General features: G+C 47.8%; 1 protein-coding gene across 1 annotated transcript in view; it reads right to left on the minus strand.

Annotated features, from left to right (window-relative positions):
* The window catches only part of LOC139549412 (fatty acid CoA ligase Acsl3-like), a 34,202-nt gene that overhangs the window by 4,328 nt on the left and 11,573 nt on the right, over positions 1-18,301 (minus strand). The window contains exons 4-10 of the mRNA XM_071359896.1: positions 12,843-12,952; positions 8,451-8,589; positions 6,831-6,981; positions 5,731-5,854; positions 5,545-5,616; positions 578-717; positions 245-417 (exon numbers count right to left, since the gene is read on the minus strand). Of these exons, the coding sequence (XP_071215997.1) occupies positions 245-417; positions 578-717; positions 5,545-5,616; positions 5,731-5,854; positions 6,831-6,981; positions 8,451-8,589; positions 12,843-12,952 (909 nt within the window). The remainder of the gene's footprint in view (positions 1-244; positions 418-577; positions 718-5,544; positions 5,617-5,730; positions 5,855-6,830; positions 6,982-8,450; positions 8,590-12,842; positions 12,953-18,301) is intronic.

Below are 18,301 nucleotides of genomic sequence, written 5' to 3' on the forward strand. Positions count from 1 at the left end.
CTGAGGGATGACAGCACTTTCTCATTGGACCACAGTTAATATTAATGCTGAGCAATGGATCACTGCTGGCTGCAGTCTTTTACTGCATTGGGGAGAACTAATGGATATTTCAATGCTGTCTCCCATTTACTTTCTCTTCAGCTCCATCCCTCTGTATCCCAAAAATCCCTCCTTTCCTCCCTCCAACCCCTCTCTCTCTCACACACTCTCACACTCTCTCTCACTCTCTCTCACAGTCCCTCACTCTCGCTGATGGTTCCAGCCCCGCAGGTTTCGGTGAGGCCGTAGCCCTGGCCCACGGGGCAACAGAAGCACACGTTCATGAAGCGCTGGGTGGCGGCAGAGAGGGGTGCCCCACCCGACAGCAGCACCCTGGTCTTCCCCCCCAGGAGGGACCGAACCTTCTTAAACACTAAGCTGGAGGGAGGAGAGGGGAGGGGGAGGAGATCAGTTAATTCATGTTTACACTTCCTGGTTGAACTGTGCCTCAACCTTGTATCAGGTTTTGTGTGTGTAATCAATATAGTGTGTATATGTAAGGATGTGTGTGTGTGTGTACTGTAGTTGACTGACGTACTTGTCACACAGTGGCGTGCTGCGTCCCTGGGAGAGTTGCTCCAGCTTGTAGTTGTAGGCCAGAGTGAACAGAGTCCTCTGAGCACTACTCATCTCCTCCACCTTGGTCATCACATTCTTATAGATACGATCCATAATCTCCTGTAGCACACAGAGAGAGTGAGAGAGAGTGAGAGAGAGATGAGAGAGAGAGAGTGAGAGTGAGAGAGAGAGTGAGAGTGAGAGAGTGAGAGTGAGAGACAGAGAGACAGAGAGACAGAGAGACAGAGAGAAGAGAGACAGAGAGAGAGAGAGAGACAGAGAGAGAGAGAGAGAGAGAGAGAGAGAGAGAGAGAGAGAGAGAGAGAGAGAGAGAGAGAGAGAGAGAGAGAGAGAGAGAGAGAGAGAGAGAGAGAGAGAGAGAGAGAGAGAGAGAGAGAGAGAGAGAGAGAGAGAGAGAGAGAGAGAGAGAGAGAGAGAGAGAGAGAGAGAGAGAGAGAGAGAGAGAGAGAGAGAGAGAGAGAGAGAGAGAGAGAGAGAGAGAGAGAGAGAGAGAGAGAGAGAGAGAGAGAGAGAGAGAGAGAGAGAGAGAGAGAGAAAAGATGGAAAAGAAAAGAAAAAACTACTATTATTATTGCTGTTAATCCCACCATTTATTTATATATAAATATATATATATTTTGTGTACATATATATTTTATTTAAATTTTTCGATATGTATACTTTGACAATGTAAGTAATAATAACTTGCCATGTCAATAAAGTCAATTGAATTGAATTGAATTGAATTGAGAGAAAAGATGGGAGGAATTGAGAAATGGTAAGCAGAAGCAGAAAAAGAGAGAAATAAAGAGGGGGAGTTGAATAGGATGTATGAGATAGTAGAACAGGGGGAGGTGGAGAGGCAGAGATAGGGACAGAAGGAGGGGAAATAATACGAGTGTGGGGTTCGGGTCAATAAGTTCGGGATCTGTATGTATGTGGCCAAAGCACATTGCTTTACACTGTGTCTGTCTGCAGTCTTAATATGGGGCGTTGGTCCAAGGCCCAGACAGCAGATCCCTGACACCTCTCTGTCAGGAGGTCCAGTTCTGAGGAGCTTTGTGAGCACAGAGATAACACATGGAGGGAGTGACATCAGCCAGTGTCTCTTCTCTATCTGCCCAGCAGAGACTCCGTGTCCTGGGTATGAAACAAGACCAAGTCCCATACCAACCATTTCAATATTAGAGGTTTAAGCTAGATGATGTCTTAGATAGGTCTAAATGCAATCAATTCTGTAAAGATGCTCACAGATTCAGTAACTAGTAAAGCATTCAGAATATACTGTGGTGTATTGGGGAATAATCTGGTCAATATGAAACATACAGTGTATTCAGTGTTACAGTAAACAATAGAATGGGAATGCGCGACCCTCCTCGCTGCCTGTGGGCATGGAAAACAGTGACCTCATCACTCCCAAAGAGAATGATAAAGAGAGAAGGAGAGGAACCACTAAGTTATTCAGTTGTCCAGTTAGTTGTCCTCGGATCTCAGATTCCACTCTGAAAGAGATGATGGGAGTGATGCTATAATGTCTTAAAGATGGCACCATGTCTGTCTGTCTGTCTGTCTGTCTGTCTGTCTGTCTGTCTGTCTGTCTGTCTGTCTGTCTGTCTGTCTGTCTGTCTGTCTGTCTGTCTGTCTGTCTGTGTCTGTGTGTGTGTGTGTGTGTGTGTGTGTGTGTGTGTGTGTGTGTCTCTGTGTGTGTCTGTGTCTCTGTTTATGTGTGTGTGTCTGTGTCTCTGTGTGTTTGTGTCTGTGTCTCTGTGTGTGTGTGTCTGTGTCTCTGTGTGTGTGTTTGTGTGTGTCTGTGTCTCTGTTTATGTGTGTGTGTCTGTGTCTGTGACAGGACTATCTGTTTCTTATTGACATGGTGACTGTAGGGAGAGTTTGTCCCACTAAAACCCAGGACACTTCGTTATCAAAGCCATCAGTGAGTTCCAAAACTGGGCTCCAACTTTGAATGGAGCAAAGGGCACAAACAACAAACAATAAAACCAGCTGGTGGGTGTGAGAGTCTGTGTTTGTGTGCATGTTAGATAAAGTAGAGAGAGAGGAAGTTGATGTGGGACACATGCAGCCTGGTGTCACAGAGGAAACTACACACTGTGAGCGGTGTGTGTGTGTGTGTGTGTGTGTGTGTGTGTGTGTGTGTGTGTGTGTGTGTGTGTGTGTGTGTGTGTGTGTGTGTGTGTGTGTGTGTGTGTGTGTGTGTGTGTGTTTGTCTATGACGGGGAAAACCACACAAGGCTTTCTCACGTTCTGTTTACAGCTGTGAATGGTTCCAGACACTGGGGCCCTCTGACCTGTGTCTCCTGACTCCTAGTGTCCTCTTGGGGGAACACACAGATGAAGAGATGCATGGGGTCTCACAGAGAGAGAGAGAGAGAGAGAGAGAGAGAGAGAGAGAGAGAGAGAGAGAGAGAGAGAGAGAGAGACAGACAAGAGTGAGGGACTGAATGACTCACCACAGAGTAAGAGAAAGAGAGAGAGAACTAGAGTGAGAGAAAGAGAGAGAGAACCAGAGTGAGAGACAGAGAGAGAGAACCAGAGTGAGAAAGAGAGAGAGAACCAGAGTGAGAGAAAGAGAGAGAGAACCAGAGTGAGAGAAAGAGAGAGAGAGAGAAAGAGAGGGGGAGGGAGGGAGAGAGAGAGAGAGGGGGGAGATAGAGAGGGAGGGAGAGAGTGAGAAAAAGAGAGGGGGAGGGAGAGGAGGGAGAAAGGTAGAGGCGGGGAGAGGGAGGGAGGGGGTGAGAAAAAGAGAGGGGGAGGTAGAGGAGGGAGAGAGGTAGAGGCGGGGAGAGGGAGGGAGTGAGAGAGAGTTGGATGGAGAGAATGAGAGAGAGAGGGGAGACAGAGAGAGAGGGAGGAAGAGAGCGAGAGAAAGAGAGGGGGAGGAAGGGGGAAGGAGAGAGAGAGAAGGGGAGGGAGGGAGAGAGGGAGAGAGCAAGAGAGAGAGAGAGCAGCAGGGAGAGGGAAGGAGAGAGAGAGGGGGAGGGGAGGGAGAAAGAGAGAGTGAGGGGGAGAGAGGGGGAGGGGGAGGGAGAAAGAGAACGAGAGAGAGAGCGGGGGAGAGATTGAGATGAGTGAGAGAAAGAGAGGGGGAGAGGGAGAGAGAGGGAGGGGGAGGGAGAGAAAGGGAGGGAGACAGAGGGAGGGAGAGACCAAGAGAGAGAGAGAGAGCGGCAGGGAGAGGGAGAAAGAGAGAGAGGGGGAGGGGAGGGAAAAGAGAGAGGGAGGGGGAGAGAGGGGTAGGGAGAAAGAGAGCGAGAGAGCGAGAGAGAGAGAGCGGCGGAGAGATTGAGATGAGTGAGAGAAAGAGAGGGGGAGGGAGAGAGAGGGAGGGGGAGGGAGAGGTAGAGGTTAAGAGCGAGAGGGAGAGGGGCAGAGAGAGGGCGGGAGAGAGGGAGAGAGGGAAAGGGAGTGAGAGTTAGAGGGAGGGTGAGAGAAGGAGGGGGATTTGCGAGAGAAAGAGAGAAGGAGAGAGTGAGAGAGAGGGAGAGAGAGGGGGGGACAGAGAGAGAGAGACAGGGGGATGGAGAGAGCGAGAGAGATGGGGAGGGAGAGAGAGGAGGGGAGAGAGGGAGGGAGAGAGCGAGAGAATGAGAGGGGGAGGGAGAGAAGGAGAGAGAGGGAGAGAGAGATTTAGAGGGAAAGAGCGAGATAGGAGAAAGGGGGAGGGAGAGAGCGAGAGAGCTAAGGGTGGGAGAGAGCGAGAAAGAGAGAGGCCAAGGAAGGGAGAGAGCAAGAGAGAGAGAGGGCGAGGGAGAGAGAGGGAGAGAGAGAGAGAGGGAGAGGGAGCGAGAGTCAGAGGGAGGGTGAGAGAAAGAGAGAAGGAGAGAGCGAGAGAGACGGAGAGAGAGAGGAGGGGAGAGAGAGAGACAGGGGGATGGAGAGAGCGAGAGAGAGGGGGGGAGACAGAGAGAGAGGGAGGGAGAGAGCGAGAGAAAGAGAGGGGGAGGGAGAGAATGAGAGAGGTAGAGGGAAAGAGGTAGAGGGAGGGAGAGGGAGGGAGAGAGGGAGTGAGAGGGAGAGTGCGAGAGATAGAGGGAGGCGGAGAGAAAGAGCGAGGGAGAGGAAACTGTCAGTACTGGATCAGGAGTACTGATCTTAGTCTGTGTCTGGGAACAATGATGTACAGTAATGTACAGTATGTATGTTTTACCGGCACAGCTGCCAATGTTAAATGTACAGTAATGTATGTGTCTTACCGGCACAGCTGCCAATGTTAAATGTACAGTAATGTGTGTGTCTTACCGGCACAGCTGCCAATGTTAAATGTACAGTAATGTGTGTGTCTTACCGGCACAGCTGCCAATGTTAAATGTACAGTAATGTGTGTGTCTTACCGGCACAGCTGCCAATGTTAAATGTACAGTAATGTGTGTGTCTTACCGGCACAGCTGCCAATGTTAAATGTACAGTAATGTGTGTGTCTTACCGGCACAGCTGCCAATGTTAAATGTACAGTAATGTATGTGTCTTACCGGCACAGCTGCCAATGTTAAATGTACAGTAATGTGTGTGTCTTACCGGCACAGCTGCCAATGTTAAATGTACAGTAATGTGTGTGTCTTACCGGCACAGCTGCCAATGTTAAATGTACAGTAATGTATGTGTCTTACCGGCACAGCTGCCAATGTTAAATGTACAGTAATGTATGTGTCTTACCGGCACAGCTGCCAATGTTAAATGTACAGTAATGTGTGTGTCTTACCGGCACAGCTGCCAATGTTAAATGTACAGTAATGTATGTGTCTTACCGGCACAGCTGCCAATGTTAAATGTACAGTAATGTATGTGTCTTACCGGCACAGCTGCCAATGTTAAATGTACAGTAATGTATGTGTCTTACCGGCACAGCTGCCAATGTTAAATGTACAGTAATGTATGTGTCTTACCGGCACAGCTGCCAATGTTAAATGTACAGTAATGTATGTGTCTTACCGGCACAGCTGCCATTAGAGAAGGCTGCAGAACACTGGTGTCTCCTTTGCTGCCTTTTTTAATCTTTGTCGACTGGGAGAAAAGATACAGTAAAGATACAGTTACTTTACACATATATTCACCTTTTATATATGTGTGTAGTAATGTACAGTCCAAACATGTGCAGAGCAGAGGGGACCATCTCACCTGGTCCGCTAGTGTCTGGGGGGAGGAGTAGCCGATCCTGCAGCCGTGAGCCACACACACCAGCTCTGCACTCAGCTCCAACACATGGGCCAGAGGGAGGTACCCGATATAGGTGTCATTCTCACTGCCACAGAACAATATAAATAACTCCTTATTATTTTAGCATATGGATGGACAGACAGACAGACAGACAGACAGACAGACAGACAGACAGACAGACAGACAGACAGACAGACAGACAGACAGACAGACAGACAGACAGACAGACAGACAGACAGACAGACAGACAGACAGACAGACAGACAGACAGACAGACAGACAGACAGACAGACAGACAGACAGACAGACAGACAGACAGACAGACAGACAGACAGACAGACAGACAGACAGACAGACAGACAGACAGACAGACAGATAGATAGATAGATAGACAGACAGGCAATAGTCCAACAGTACACGATCGTCTTTCAATAAACTTGCATGACAAAACTATATGCATAAGAAAGGTTTACACAATTAAACAACAAAATACACAAAGCACTGCAGTAAATGTCCTTCTGTTCCAGATCAACATGCTGTTGCTCTCTGGAGGGTAACGATCTGACCCCCTCTCTCCCATCCTCCTTTTCCCATTTTCCTCTCTTCCCTCTCTTCCCCCAATCCTGTTCTCCAGAGAAAGTGAGAGTTTTTTTAAGAACAAGAAGCACAGCCTTAAACACACGCTTCTGCACGTGCTCAGTTGACACCAAGGCCCCAATCAGGAAGTTGTCCTTATAGATCACTTTGAGTGTTTTCTTTAATTCAGCGTTGAAATGGGACCTACTATGACAGCTGAGATCAGTCAAAGAGCATAGACAGGACATGATGAGATCTTCCTCTAAGATAGCTCCAGCTGAAAAAGGGCTATGTAAACATTTCATCTTCCTGGAGAAGGTACACTTTGGAAGCCAGCCTGGACTGTAAAACTTCTTCAAAGTGGTATTCCATGATTCAGCAAAATTCTGCTTATTAAGAAATGTGGATAGTAGTTTGGTACTGGAGGAAGGTGATGGTATGTAAAGCCCAGGAGGGTGTAAGGTTGGCAGGTTTGTGGTACTTACCCCAGGTTGGGTATCCTTTCTGCCATGCCAGTGATGCCAGCAATGATGTTGCTATGGGAGATCATGACTCCCTTGGGTACGCCAGTGGAGCCGCTGGTGTACATGATGACAGCGATGTCAGAAGGCACGGGCTGTTTACGCTCCTGACACACTACACACACACACACACACACACACACACACACACACACACACACACACACACACACACACACACACACACACACACACACACACACACACACACACACACACACACACACACACACACACAGGAAACAAATTAGTTAATGGCATGAAAGCATGTTTTTGTAAATTTTCACCATATTGTAGGAAAAGGGAGTTCATGGGAGATCAGAAGATATGGTGCAGGTCAGGACAATAAATGGAGGAGGCTTGTTAAGTCCATGTTAGGATATATAGTCTGGGATGTGAAGTCTGTAGGCAAAGGTCCTGGGAAGATATGGGTGTCGTTAAACAAGATTGGGGCAGAGGAAGTGGAATAAAACACACATAATGATGAATATCTAAAGGAGAAGAAGAATGGAACATTCCTAATGGAATGAAGAGGAACATCAGTCAGGTGAAACATGGAAACACATTAAACACAATGGCACCATTTAGTAAACGTCCTTCAGCCTCTTGGCACTCAGGATACGATATGTCTAAGAGCTGTGTTACTGCCAATAACACCATCTACCTCTCTCTCTCTTTCTGCTATCTGCCTCTATCTCTCTCTATGCCTCTCTCTCCCTCCCTATGGCTCTCTCCCTCTGCTCTCTCTCTTCTCAGAGTTTTGGCTGTGTTAACTGTCTGTCATCTGTTCAATTGAAGTAAAGCATCTCCTCCCCAACAGCCCACTTCAAATGTTTGGGCTTAAGTTCTCCAAGACATGTACATCTTGTCTAGGCTTGCCAAAAAGCCACTCGGAAGTTATATTATGTCATTCAATGTGGATTCTGACAATGTGGAAAGGAGTGAGATGATTCTAGATTATGTAGGTTTCTTAAACTATGGGTCGGGACCCAAAGTGGGCCCTGGGCATGTGAGAGGTGTGTGTTAAGATTACATCTACAATCACACAGTATTCTTCTACATTTGGGTTGCTTTGGAGGATGATTTGGGTCACGAGCAATTTAAAAAAAAGTATAATCGCTGTTCTAGATTATATAAGAAACAACAGTAAACAGTTTTCTCTGTTGTCCTCATGTGGAAAATTAAGACGTGTTTTCGATTGTTGTTTTAGGGCTGGGGGGGGATAAATATTTCCAAGACGTCACCAGCGGGTGCAGAAAAAACAACCAACACAGAAGACATGCAAGACAGAGAGAAAGAAGGGAGCAAAAGAGATAGAGAGAGGAGAGGGGCGTGACTTGGAGTCTGCGAGAGGAGGAGCCTTGTTCTGACATGAACATGGACCCAGAGATACAGGGAGGAGACGAGAAGGAGAGATGTGGGGGGGAGGGGGGGTATTTTAGCAGAGTGACCACTGCAACACACACACACACACACACACACACACACACACACACACACACACACACACACACACACACACACACACACACACACACACACACACACACACACACACACACACACACACACACACGTGTTTACCATTCTCAGGCTTGGCCCCCAGCTCCTGAACAGTGGCCATGTTGTGGACACTGATGCCTCGTGGGTAACCGGGCCACTTGGTGGGCGTGTTGTCCACCACAATGATGTGCTGCAGCCTGGGCACCTCCAGCAGGATGAACTAAACTCAATCAGAAAACACAAAGAAGTATTTAAGACAGCTATACTGTAACCATCAAATGGTTTGTCAAGAAAGGGATAAGGCACACTTCATTGTCACTCTCCTCAGGAGGAGTCTATAACCCAGGGTGTTGGTCTGTGTCTCTAACCCAGTGTGTTGGTCTGTGGCTATAATCCAGTGTTTTGGTCTCTCTCTAACCCAGCATGTTGGTCAGTCTCCAACCCAGTGTGTCGTTCTGTGTCTATAACCCAATATGTTGGTCTGTGTCTCTAACCCAGTGTGTTGGTCTGTCTAAAACCCAGAGTGTTGGTTTGTCTATAACCCAGTGTGTTGGTCTGTGTCTATAACCCAGTGTGTTGGTCTGTGTCTATAACCCAGTGTGTTGGTTTGTGTCTATAACCCAGTGTGTTGGTCTGTGTCTATAACCCAGTGTGTTGGTCTGTCTAAAACCCAGAGTGTCGGTTTGTCTATAACCCAGTGTGTTGGTCTGTGGCTATAACCCAGAGTGTTGGACTGTGTCTCCAACCCAGTGTGTCGTTCTGTGTCTATAACCCAGTGTGTTGGTCTGTCTAAAACCCAGAGTGTTGATCTGTGTCTATAACCCAGTGTGTTGGTCTGTCTAAAACCCAGAGTGTTGGTCTGTCTAAAACCCAGAGTGTTGGGTTGTCTATAACCCAGTGTGTTGGTCTGTGGCTATAACCCAGTGTGTTGGTATGTGGCTATAACCCAGTGTGTCAGTATGTGTCTCTAAACCAGCGTGTTGGTCTGTCTCTAAACCAGTGTGTTGGTCTGTCTCTAAACCAGTGTGTTGGTCTGTCTCTAAACCAGTGTGTTGGTCTGTCTCTAAACCAGTGTGTTGGTCTGTCTATAACCCAGGGTGTTGGTCTGTGTCTCTAACCCAGGGTGTTGGTCTGTGGCTATAATCCAGTGTTTTGGTCTCTCTCTAACCCATCATGTTGGTCAGTCTCTAACCCAGTGTGTCGTTCTGTGTCTATAACCCAGTGTGTTGGTCTGTCTATAAACCAGTGTGTTGGTCTGTCTATAACCCAGTGTGTCGGTCTGTGTCTCTAACCCAGTGTGTTGGTCTGTCTAAAACCCAGAGTGTTGGTCTGTCTATAACCCAGTGTGTTGGTCTGTGTCTCTAACCCAGTGTGTTGGTCTGTCTAAAACCCAGAGTGTTGGTTTGTCTATAACCCAGGGTGTTGGTCTGTGTCTCTAACCCAGTGTGTTGGTCTGTGTCTATAACCCAGTGTGTTGGTCAGTCTCTAACCCAGTGTGTTGGCCTGTGTCTCTAACCCAGTGTGTTGGTCTGTGTCTCTAACCCAGTGTGTTGGTCTGTGGCTATAACCCAGAGTGTTGGACCGTGTCTCCAACCCAGTGTGTCAGTATGTGTCTCTAACCCAGTGTGTCGTTCTGTGTCTATAACCCTGTGTGTTGGTCTGTGTCTATAACCCTGTGTGTTGGTCTGTGTCTCTAAAACAGTGTGTTGGTCTGTGTCTCTAACCCAGTTTGTTGGTCTGTCTTCGACCCAGTGTGTTGGTCTGTGTATATAACCCTGTGTGTTGGTCTGTGTCTATAACCCTGTGTGTTGGTCTGTGTCTCTAAAACAGTGTGTTGGTCTGTGTCTATAACCCAGTGTGTTGGTCTGTCTTCGACCCAGTGTGTTGGTCTGTGTATATAACCCTGTGTGTTGGTCTGTGTCTATAACCCAGTGTGTCAGTCTGTGTCTCTAACCCAGTGTGTTGGTCTGTGTCTATAACCCAGTGTGTTGGTCTGTGTCTCTAACCCAGTGTGTTGGTCTGTGTCTATAACCCAGTGTGTTGGTCTGTGTCTATAACCCAGTGTGTTGGTCTGTCTTCGACCCAGTGTGTTCGTCTGTGTATATTACCCAGTGTGTTGGTCTGTGTCTCTAACCCAGCGTGTTGGTCTGTCTCTAAACCAGTGTGTTGGTCTGTCTATAACCCAGTGTGTTGGTCTGTGTCTATAACCCAGTGTGTTGGTCTGTGTCTATAACCCAGTGTGTTGGTCTGTGTCTATAACCCAGAGTGTTGGACCGTGTCTCCAACCCAGTGTGGCAGTATGTGTCTCTAACCCAGCGTGTTGGTCTGTCTCTAAACCAGTGTGTTGGTCTGTCTATAACCCAGTGTGTCGGTCTGTGTCTCTAACCCAGTGTGTTGGTCTCTCTCTAAACCAGTGTGTTGGTCTGTCTCTAATCCAGTGTGTCAGTCTCTGTCTCTAACCCAGTGTGTCAGTCTCTGTCTATTACCCAGTGTGTTGGTCTGTGTCTCTAACCCAGTATGTTGGTCTCTCTCTAAACCAGCATGTTGGTCAGTCTCTAACCCAGTGTGTCGTTCTGTGTCTATAACCCAGTGTGTTGGTCTGTGTCTCTAACACAGTGTGTTGGTCTCTCTCTAAACCAGTGTGTCAGTCTCTGTCTCTAACCCAGTGTGTCAGTCTCTGTCTATTACCCAGTGTGTTGGTCTGTGTCTATAACCCAGTGTGTTGGTCTGTGTCTCTAACACAGTGTGTTGGTCTGTCTCTAACCCAGTGTGTCAGTCTCTGTCTATTACCCAGTGTGTTGGTCTGTGTCTATAACCCAGTGTGTTGGTCTGTGTCTCTAACCCAGTGTGTTGGTCTGTGTCTCTAACCCAGTGTGTTGGTCTGTGTCTATAACCCAGTGTGTTGGTCTGTGTCTCTAACACAGTGTGTTGGTCTGTCTCTAACCCAGTGTGTCAGTCTCTGTCTATTACCCAGTGTGTTGGTCTGTGTCTCTAACCCAGTGTGTTGGTCTCTGTCTCTAACCCAGTGTGTCAGTCTCTGTCTATTACCCAGTGTGTTGGTCTGTGTCTCTAACCCAGTGTGTTGGTCTGTGTCTCTAACCCAGTATGTTGGTCTCTCTCTAAACCAGCATGTTGGTCAGTCTCTAACCCAGTGTGTCGTTCTGTGTCTATAACCCAGTGTGTCGTTCTGTGTCTATAACCCAGTGTGTTGGTCTGTGTCTATAACCCAGTGTGTTGGTCTGTGTCTATAACCCAGTGTGTTGGTCTGTGTCTCTGAAACAGTGTGTTGGTCTGTGTCTCTAACCCAGTGTCTTGGTCTGTGTCTATAACCCAGTGTGTTGGTCTGTGTCTCTAACCCAGTGTGTTGGTCTGTGTCTATAACCCAGTGTGTTGGTCTGTGTCTATAACCCAGTGTGTTGGTCTGTGTCTATAACCCAGTGTGTTGGTCTGTGTCTCTAACCCAGTGTGTTGGTCTGTGTCTATAACCCAGTGTGTTGGTCTGTGTCTATAACCCAGTGTGTTGGTCTGTGTCTATAACCCAGTGTGTTGGTCTGTGTCTCTAACCCAGTGTGTTGGTCTGTGTCTATAACCCAGTGTGTTGGTCTGTGTCTATAACCCAGTGTGTTGGTCTGTGTCTCTAACCCAGTGTGTTGGTCTGTCTATAACCCAGTGTGTTGGTCTGTGTCTATAACCCAGTGTGTTGGTCTGTGTCTATAACCCAGTGTGTTGGTCTGTGTCTCTAACCCAGTGTGTTGGTCTGTGTCTCTGAAACAGTGTGTTGGTCTGTGTCTATAACCCAGTGTGTTGGTCTGTGTCTATAACCCAGTGTGTTGGTCTGTGTCTATAACCCAGTGTGTTGGTCTGTGTCTATAACCCAGTGTGTTGGTCTGTGTCTCTAACCCAGTGTCTTGGTCTGTGTCTCTAACCCAGTGTGTTGGTCTGTGTCTCTAACCCAGTGTGTTGGTCTGTCTTCGACCCAGTGTGTTGGTCTGTGTATATAACCCTGTGTGTTGGTCTGTCTATAACCCAGTGTGTCAGTCTCTGTCTCTTACCCAGTGTGCTGGTCTGTCTCTAACCCAGTGTGTTGGTCTGTCTCTAACCCAGTGTGTTGATCTGTCTCTAATCCAGTGTGTCAGTCTCTGACTCTAACCCAGTGTGTCAGTCTCTGTCTATAACCCAGTGTGTTGATCTTTCTCTAACCCATTGTGTTGGTCTGTCTATAACCCAGTGTGTTGGTCTGTCTCTAACCCAGTGTGTAGGTCTGTGTATCTCTGGCCCTACTCTGCATCTCACACTGATAACAGTGGGCATAGTACAGAGCCCAGATCCACAATGTGCATCATATTTACCTCTCCTCTCTCTCCCACACATAAACTCCTCTTTCCCACTCTTCCTGTCCCTTCTTGATTTCTTCCTATACCTCTTAATATCATATCTACACATTTTCAGATGTGTGTGTGTGTGTTCTCTCACCTTGAGTCTGGTCTCCAGTAGCTCTCTGCTGGTTATGATGTGACTGACCTCTGTCTCGTTCAGACCGTGAGTGATGGCCGGACCCCCCAGGGTAGAGTACAGAGTGACCACTGCAACACACACACACACACAAGGTACGGTAAGACCAATGAGGTATCATCAGATAATACTGCTGATGATAAGATGTCGTATGGATAGAGTTAGATCTAAGGGGTGTATTTCTGGTCCTGTTTGGGAGAGGCCACATGGTAAAGCCCTTGTGATTAGTATATTCTGTTTGCTTCAGGGCTGTGGTAATGTAACACTGTGTTAGTGTAACGCTGCAGCGATGGCATCATGTCTGCTCTGGCTCTGTCACTGGCATGAGTGAGTGGCCTGGGACTGGGCTAAACCAGACTGAACTGGGCTGGGCCCAGGCTACATTACATGACTATATGTCTGACTGGTTGAGATGGGTATCACTCACTACAGGGACCAGGGGCACGTGCAGAGATGAGGGTGTGTGAGTGTGTGTGAGTGTGTACGTGTACACGTGCAAGCATCCCCAATCCCCAAACCAGTGGTGTGAAGTACTTAAGTAAAATTACTTTAAAGTACTACTTAAGTAGTTTTTTGGGTTATCTGTACTTTACTATTTATATTTTTGACAACTTTTACTTCTACTTCACTACATTCCTAAAGAAAATAATATACTTTTTACTCCATACATTTTCCCTGACACCCAAAAGTACTCATTACATTTTGAATGATTAAAATGGTCCAATTCACGTACTTATCAAGAGAACATTCGTGGTCATCTCTACTGCCTCTGATCTGATTCCATTTGTATATTATGTCTGGCTGTTGGAGTGTGCCCCTGGCTATCCGTAAATTTAAAAAACAAGAAAATTATGTCATCGTGTTTGCTTTATATAAGGAATTTGAAATCATTTATACTTTTACTTTTGATACATACAGTTGAAGTCGGAAGTTTACATACACTTTGGGTGGAGTCATTAAAACAACATTTTCAACCAATCCACACATTTCTTGTTAACAAACTATAGTTTTGGCAAGTCGGTTTGGACATCTACTTTGTGCATGACACAAGTCATGTTTCCAACAATTGTTTACAGACAGATTATTTCACTTATAATTCACTGTGTCACAATTCCAGTGCGTCAGAAGTTTACATACACTAAGTTGACTGTGCCTTTGAACAGCTTGGAAAATTCCAGAAAATTATGTCATGGCTTTAGAAGCTTCTGAAAGGCTAATTGACATCATTTGAGTCAATTGGAGGTGTACATGTGGATATATTTCAAGGCCTACCTTCAAACTCAGTGTCTCTTTGCTTGACATCATGGGAAAATCCAATTTCCAGGTACCACGTTCATCTGTACAAACAATAGTACGCAAGTATAAACACCATGGGACCACGCAGCCGTCATACCACTCAGGGAGGAGACGCGTTCTGTCTCCTAGAGATGAATGTACTTTGGTGCGAAAAGTGAAAATCAATCCCAGAACAACAGCAAAGGACCTTGTGAAGATGCTGGAGGAAACAGGTACAAAAGTATCTATATTCAGCTAAAACGAGTCCAATATCAACATAACCTGAAAGGCTGAAGCCACTGCTCCAAAACCGCCATAAAAAAGACAGACTACGGTTTGCAACTGCACATGGGGACAAAGATCGTACTTTTTGGAGAAATGTCCTCCGGTCTGATGAAACAAAAATAGAACTGTTTGCCCATAATGACCATCGTTAGGTTTGGAGGAAAAAGGGGGAGGCTTGCAAGCCGAAGAACACCATCCCAACCGTGAAGCACTGGGGTGGCAGCATCATGTTGTGGGGGTGCTTTGCTGCAGGAGGGACTGGTGCACTTCACAAAATAGATGGCATCATGAGGAAGGGAATTATGTGGATATATTGAAGCAACATCTCAAGAGATCAGTCAGGAAGTTAAAGCTTGGTCGCAAATGGGTCTTCCAAATGAACAATGACCCCAAACATACTTCCAAAGTTGTGGCAAAATGGCTTAAGGACAAAAAGTCAAGGTATTGGAATGGCCATCACAAAGACCTGACCTCAATCCTATAAAACATTTGTGGGCAGAACTGAAAAAGTATGTGCGAGCAAGGAGGCCTACAAACCTCAGTTACACCAGCTATGTCAGGAGGAATGTGCCAAAATTCACCCAACTTATTGTGGTAAGCTTGTGGAAGGCTACCCAAAACGTTTGACCCAAGTTAAACAATTTAAAGACAATGCTACCAAATACGCATTGAGTGTATATAAACTTCTGACCCACTGGGAATGTGATGAAAGAAATAAAAGCGGAAATAAATCATTCTCTCTACTGTTATTCTGACAATTCACATTCTTAAAATAAAGCGGTGATCCTAACTGACCTAAACAGGACATTTTTGCTAGGATTAAATGTCAGGAATTGTGAAAAACTGAGTTTAAATGTATTTGGCTAAGGTGTATGTAAACTTCCGACTTCAACTGTAAGTATGTTTTAGCAATTACATTTAATTTTGATACTTAAGTATATTTAGAAACTAAATAATTTTAGACTTTTGCTCAAGTAGTATTTTACTGGATGACTTTTACTTTTACTTGAGTCATTTTCTATTAAGGCATCTTTACTTTTACTACAGTATGACAATTGGGTACTTTTTTACACTCCTCCACACAGACATACATACTTCTCATGACCAGCCCCTGTCTGTTTCTCTGGCTAGATAAGTGTATTGTACATCTGCCTTTCTTGATAGCAGTTGGATTTTTAGGTTCTTGGAATACTGTGGGCCAGACAGATGACAAACTCATATGAAGCAGAGTAAAGGCACATCTAAAGGCACATCACATCTAATCTGAGTTAGGACTCTGACAGTAGGACTCAATGGGACCCAGGTCCAGGCTCCCCCAGGTCCCGGCTCCCCCAGGTCCAGGCTCCCCCGGGTCCAGGCTCCCCCAGATCCCGGCTCCCCCAGGTCCCGGCTCCCCCAGGTCCAGGCTCCCCCAGATCCCGGTTCCCCCAGGTCCCGGCTCCCCCAGGTCCCGGCTCCCCCAGGTCCCGGCTCCCCCAGGTCCAGGCTCCCCCAGATCCCGGCTCCCCCAGGTCCCGGCTTCCCCAGGTCCAGGCTCCCCCTGGTTCAGGCTCCCCCTGGTCCAGGCTCCCCCTGGTCCAGGCTCTCCCAGATCCCGGCTCCCCCAGGTCCCGGCTCCCCCAGGTCCCGGCTCCCCCAGGTCCCGGCTCCCCCAGGTCCCGGCTCCCCCAGGTCCCGGCTCCCCCAGGTCCCGGCTCCCCCAGGTCCAGGCTCCCCCAGATCCCGGCTCCCCCAGGTCCCGGCTTCCCCAGGTCCAGGCTCCCCCTGGTTCAGGCTCCCCCTGGTCCAGGCTCCCCCTGGTCCAGGCTCTCCCAGATCCCGGCTCCTCCAGGTCCCGGCTCCCCCAGGTCCCGGCTCCCCCAGGTCCCGGCTCCCCCAGGTCCAAGCTCCCCCAGATCCCGGCTCCCCCAGGTCCCGGCTTCCCCAGGTCCAGGCTCCCCCTGGTTCAGGCTCCCCCTGGTTCAGGCTCCCCCTGGTCCAGGCTCCCCCTGGTCCAGGCTCTCCCAGATCCCGGCTCCCCCAGGTCCCGGCTTCCCCAGGTCCAGGCTCCCCCTGGTTCAGGCTCCCCCTGGTCCAGGCTCCCCCTGGTCCAGGCTCTCCCAGATCCCGGCTCCCCCAGGTCCAGGTTCCCCCAGATCCAGGCTCCCCATCATTCACAGTCAGTAGAGGAGAAAGTGAGGGGTGAGTGCTCTCTGTCTGTCTCACCAGCCATGTCCAACTCAGATGACATCCCCACCCACCATCAGTGGGCTTAACATGGACTCTATCCAATCAGATGAAGATTCTGGCTCTTGGGGATGTGGTGGAATTGGTATAGAATGTGTATGTGTGTACGTGTGTGTATTTCTGTCAGTGTGTGTGTGTGTGTGTGTGTGTGTGTGTGTGTGTGTGTGTGTGTGTGTGTGTGTGTGTGTGTGTGTGTGTGTGTGTGTGTGGTGGACAGTATCTGCAGCAGTGCTCATGCAGGCTTGTGAAGGGGTCACACCAGAAGCTTGCAAGGGTCAAGACACCCGGGCCAAAATCCACACTCATAACCCTGCTCTGACAGGACAAAAAGAGGAGGAGGGAGAGAGGGGAGGTCACCCGACCCAGGGCAGGCTGACAGAGAAAGGGCTTATGGGACAGGGCCAGTGACATCACTGCCATGCGTCATGGATGACTGAGACTTCCTGTTGTGTGTGTGAGGACACAGGGTGTGACACCTCCAGCCGTGAGATACTAACACACTGTCAGGTCCCGTCACGTTCACACATACAGTCTCTCCCCTCTTCTTTTATAAAACATTTATAAAATTATGAGGTGATTGAATAGCTCATACTCTGCAACCATCCTTTTCCTTCTGAGGTTTAGAACCAAGAAACAAACACAAACAAATTCCTGGCACGGCCAACCAATCAGGTTGAGTCAGACTCAACTTGACAATACAAACACAGAGTGAACAAAGAAGAAAGAAGAGGTGGAGGAGGAAGAATGACAGATGGATGAATAGAGAGCCTATGAGGATGTGGTGATTGACACTGGAGGTAAACCTAGGAATTGAGTGATGATGAAAGAGATATTGTCTCTAGAAACATCATTGAAACCAGGTGATGTCATCTCATGTGCGGGTGGTGGAATTGAAGGGTTGGATAAGGTATAGTGAGCAGGGCTAGAGGCTCTACAGTGAAGCCAATAAACACTAACCAGAACAGCAATGGACAAGGCATATTGACATTAAGGAGAGGCATGCTTAGCCGAGTGATCATAAGGGTCCAGTGAGTAGTGAGGTTGGTTGGGATCACGGCGATTCAGACAGCTAGCCGGGCCATGGGTAGAAAGCTGGCAGAGGATGGAGGTCTGTTTTTAGCCATCCCGTGCGTTTCCGTCAGTAGATTAGTGGGGTTCCGTGTGGTAGAGTGGACCAATCAATTGTCAAAATAGTTATAGTTATAGTGGCCCAAGAAGATTGTTCGATAGACCTGTTCAGATAGCAGCCGATATGCTCAAGACAGCTAACGATTAGCGGGCCGCAGTTAGCAGATGGGCGTTCAGGTTACGTCGCGATAGAGGGGCCAGTTGAATAACTCCCTCGGGCAGATAATGTTGGTATTCCAGTGGAATATGGATGAATAGAGAGCCTATTGAGAGAGGAGGAAGGCTGAGAGATGGGTGAAAAGAGAGCCTATTGAGAGAGGAGGAAGGCTGAGAGATGGATGAATAGATGGCCTATGGAGAGAGGAGGAAGGCTGAGAGATGGATGAATAGATGGCCTATGGAGAGAGGAGGAAGGCTGAGAGATGGATGAATAGAGAGCCTATGGAGAGAGGAGGAAGGCTGAGAGATGGATGAATAGAGAGCCTATGGAGAGAGGAGGAAGGCTG

This window comes from Salvelinus alpinus, chromosome 22 (assembly GCF_045679555.1).
Source record: "Salvelinus alpinus chromosome 22, SLU_Salpinus.1, whole genome shotgun sequence".
In the NCBI taxonomy this organism is placed as follows: Eukaryota; Metazoa; Chordata; class Actinopteri; order Salmoniformes; family Salmonidae; genus Salvelinus; species Salvelinus alpinus.